The 4,288-nt window shown below is 39.5% G+C and overlaps 1 protein-coding gene across 8 annotated transcripts in view; it reads right to left on the bottom strand.

Moving 5' to 3' along the window:
* Positions 1 to 4,037, bottom strand: part of LOC111649545 (transcription factor COE3) — a 68,775-nt gene extending 64,738 nt beyond the window's left edge. For 7 of the 8 annotated variants that reach the window (XM_087172010.1, XM_087172012.1, XM_087172011.1 and 4 more), the window contains exons 1-5: positions 3,310 to 4,037; positions 2,865 to 3,021; positions 2,499 to 2,562; positions 2,099 to 2,154; positions 89 to 162 (exon numbers count right to left, since the gene is read on the bottom strand). In XM_087172010.1, coding sequence (XP_087028136.1) covers positions 89 to 162; positions 2,099 to 2,154; positions 2,499 to 2,562; positions 2,865 to 3,021; positions 3,310 to 3,440 — 482 coding nt within the window. In that variant the 5' untranslated portion in view covers positions 3,441 to 4,037. The remainder of the gene's footprint in view (positions 1 to 88; positions 163 to 2,098; positions 2,155 to 2,498; positions 2,563 to 2,864; positions 3,022 to 3,309) is intronic. The other variant, XM_023399296.2, reaches the window with a different exon arrangement.
* Positions 4,038 to 4,288: the final 251 nt, after the last annotated feature.

The following is a 4,288-nucleotide window of genomic DNA, read 5'->3' as shown; positions in this document are numbered from 1 at the left end:
GGAGGGAGGGGGGGTTAGATTGGATCTGCAAAAATGGACAGAGGAACAACAACAACAAAATAATAATAATAAATATAATAATGCTTACCTGCACATAATTTCATGAGTAAGAAGAACTCTGCACATTTCTGGATTCTTGTCTTGGCCCTCATAAACTATGGCCTTAGAAAGGAAATGAGATGGAAATAAAAGTGAAAACACAGTCATCTCTTAAACACATTAATTCACAACTAATTAGACCAACATAGCTGCTGTTCTTGAACTTTATGAAATAAATCAGGGCAGGAACACACATGATGTTAGGACAAAACAATATATTAGATGAGTGCAAAGGCTGAGTAAGACTTTGGTTAAGATAATCACACTGTGATAAATCATATGAATTTATCTAAATATCTATTACATTCACCCAAATAAACAATTACAAAAAAATATAACTGACAGAAACAACAATAATAAAAGTAGCAACAATATTTTTAGTGGCAGTAATAATAAAAGATATAATTATAAAATGAATGGTAACAATAATAGTAATGATAATAATAATAATAAATTGTGTTTTTTTTATTAATCTAGATAATATCCTGTGGCTCAGACAGACAGACAGAGAAAGAGAGACAGAGAGATTTTCATAAGGAGAGATCCAATAGAAGTGTCATCAATATGCTTATAATCTGGGGATATTTGGGGGAAAGTGTTAATGGGCAATCTGTTGTTTATTTTGAGCCGCTAACAATGATCTTTCTGTGGATAAAAAGCGGTGTCTGGCGGTACGGTTGAGTAATTTTTGAGCATTGGCTGAAACAGATGGCGTGGAGCTATCAGTTCTGCCGCTCTTCTCTTTCTCTCCCTCCCTCGATCCCTCCCTCCTTCTTCCATTTCTAAGGATAGACTCTTCACTCCCTCGTACTGAACCGGCACCAAGTGTAGACGCAGGCAAAGCATCACATTATTGACAAAATACTTACAAATATAACTATATCCTATATATGCATATATATATAAATATACAAAATAACAAAAATAAAAAAATACAATAAATAAGCAGCGTGATGTTTGTTTATGTTTTGCTGTCATGAATAAATTCTATGTGTTTTTTTTTTTTTTTTGGCTCGCTTCAGGCGAATAAGAGAGAGTGACTTTGAAAAAGTGACATATCTGAACCAGGTCGCATCAGTCTTTTTTTTTTTTTCTTTTTTTTAAGCTGTCCTACTTGACCTGATGTGTGTGTGTTTTTTCTTTCTTTTTTTTTTTTTTGTTCTGGGAGCCGGGCGATTATCTATATTGGTTTGATTTATGTCGCTATTTGCAGCTGTAGAAACAGAAATCCATAAATTGCTTGTTCTGCGTCATTGACTCGGATCATTCGCACAGGAATGTTGTCTGTGACCAGTGGCCCAGGCTTCACGGCTCTATTCAGAAGACTCTACCTTAAACCCTCCGTTTCAACACAAAACATGGGCTGGAGAGCTGAAGTGAGGACGCCTGATTTTATTCCCCTAAATATAATTAAGTTTACAAACCTCTGCGTTGGCTTAAAACGTGCGTGCAGACATAGAATAATAACATTTGCTGCGCTGGGCTCTGGGTGAAAAGTCACTCAGCTGTTTGTGAGGATGATGAGTGAAATGCACCTCAGCAAAAATAGATTAATATTAATATTTATAAATATAATACGTTATGCAATTTTTTAAAATATCTTTAGAGCGTCACCTCTGGCTCTGTGCAGTAAAAGCCAGATAAGATCATATGGAGCAGACGTAGCGTTTAAATTTTAATGTTGGACAAACTGAGCCTACAAAGAAGCCTAACTCAAGCAGAGTAAAATCGACTTTGGAGTCTTGCAATATGATATGGCCAAACATAAACAGTCCAAATGGAGACTGTCTCTTCTTGTTACACCGGTAATTTGATTTTATTTTTCGCCTACCACTATATTTTGCAAGAATTTTTTTTTCTTTTTTTTTTTTTTGTGGTGCATGTTATCTCAGGGGGTGACAATTTGCATGGCGTGTTAAGGTTTTGCACAAGTGTAACCGTGGATGTGCAGCAAGAGTTGCACCGTGCGTGGACACACAAGTGTAACAGCAGCTCTTACCTGCTTCGTCATGGAATCGATTAACCGTATGTAAAGATCCTGTTCTGTTCTGACGCCTGCAGGGGAGAGAAAACACAAGAGCACTGGTCAATTTTGAGGAATTGTTGACAATAAATAAGAAAAAAAAAAAGAGAGACGAAAGCCCTCGGAAAAAAAGTTTGGTAACATGTCATTAGAAAAAACAAAGAGTCTAGAATCTTACTGGATTAAAAAAAATTATCAGACTGCTTTTACTATTATAATTATAAATATTATCATTATCACTCTTATTGTTAACCCTATTATTATTACTGTTGTTATTATTAGTAGTATTATTATGAGTGGTTTTATGCAGGCAGACAAACTCATATTTGATATGTTTGCACGTGTTTGCAAAAATATGAATGGCATTTGAACTCACCATTGCTGTACAATAACTGTAGTTTGTAATGTATCCCATTGTTAGTTTTTTCACTGGTTGGTTCCTGCAGAAGAAACAGTTTGTGAAAATTAGCATCAACAAAACAACTGCCTGTCAATACACCACATGTCTGCGTGTTAAAATATATGTGTGTGTGTATATATATTTATAGTTTTTGTGCAAAAGAAGAGAAACAGCTTTAGTTGTTAAAACGACTCTCTGTCATCAAGGAATTGAGTTTTTAAAAAAATCAATATTACACGTGACTTCCCCTTAGTAACCCATTGCCATTTCAGAGAACATAATTTCGATACATGTGCTGATTATGTTCAGGGGGTGCATGTATTTCTAAAATACACCGCTTACTTTTTCTTTCTCCACAAAGTCCACAAAAGCTGTCCTTTCGATCTCCACGGGCTGACCCTGTCTGTCATACAGCGCCAGGACGAAATGGAAAAAATTGGATTTTCTGAGGTTGGAAGGGGGCTGCTTTTCATAATGTGCCCGTGCCAAGCCGACACCGCTGCGGGGAGAAAACAAGAGACCATCTCGGTTAAGCACCGGACACCGGGGATACTAGATGATGGAGAAGCTGATGGAAACATTGGAGATGCAGAAGCACGCTCGAGTACGGGGGAGATTTCTTGATTTGTCACAATAATGGGTAATCTCATGTAATGAAAGAAGGGAAAGCCGAAGGGGGGGCATTTATTGGGAGACCGTAATTGATACAGAGTATTCAGGGGATTGAGGGGTCGATATGATGAGGAGGGAATGCGTGAGAAAAATCAGATGCTTTTGGCATGCGTACCTTTGGGCGGCTGTGTTTGCATCCACCACCCCAGCTGTGTGCATCCAGGAGCGGACCGAGTTCAGTCCACCCAGCGGTTCCTCCTTCATCGTCGTCCCACCCCGCGGTATAGTTTCCTGAATCCCAAACATTTAGGACAATTTGCGTGAAAAAAGAGCCTCCTGCGAAATTAGGGAAATAAACGTCCAAGCGTGTTATCCTTCAGGGTTTTTTTTTTCACGGGATAAGTAGCGAGAGCCGATTCAGACTTGCGAGGGAAAACCCGGTCCACAGGTCTTGCCTCCCTCTTCAGTCCGTCCGATGTGAACAATTCTCAAAGTGCTGTACTTAGTTAGAGCGGTATCCACAGACTGGAAAAGTGAATTGTTCAATAGACAAGATTTTTTTGTGTTGCTATTGTTCCTCTTTGTTTTTTCTTTTTCTTTTTTCTCTCTCTTTTTTTTTTGTGCTATTCACAGAAAAATCGATGGCAGTTGTTTGTGTTTGTGGGTGATGCTGCTCTCAAAGTGCCCACATCCCTGAAGCACCGCATCCAAAACCTTCAGGACTTCTTGTTGAATAAAAAACCCACTCCTGAAAAGGTGCTGCTGCTTCTCCACAAGACAAACACAGGCAAAGGCTGATCACCAGTGGAGGTGTTCCTAGTACACAGGAGAGGTGGATAAGGGGCCCTTTCGCGTCGTGCAGGATGGATGGGAACATGCAAAACTAAGCCCTCTTTCCCCGAGGACTGAAATCTTTCCCGGGAGCCAAAACTCTAAACCCACGGGAGAGGCGCTGTCAGAATATGACGCTGAAGGGGCGTGGTTTTGACCATATATGGTGCTCTGACGGTTCCTGTCAGGCAGTGGCGCTCCACTGTACGGGTACAGCCCTATAGTGCAGCAGCCTGAGAACACTCACTCGCTCCACTTTTCCTCTTGCTTAGGCCCTATATGTGGTGAGTTTGATTTTTTTAACGATATGGAAAATTCAACCG

This window comes from Seriola lalandi, unplaced genomic scaffold (genome assembly GCF_002814215.2).
Source record: "Seriola lalandi dorsalis isolate HSWRI2012SDOR001 ecotype SW California unplaced genomic scaffold, Sedor1 jcf7180002051200, whole genome shotgun sequence".
Taxonomy (NCBI): Eukaryota; Metazoa; Chordata; class Actinopteri; order Carangiformes; family Carangidae; genus Seriola; species Seriola lalandi.
Note: the sequence above shows the minus strand (reverse complement) of the source record. Positions and strands in the feature narration are given on the sequence as shown.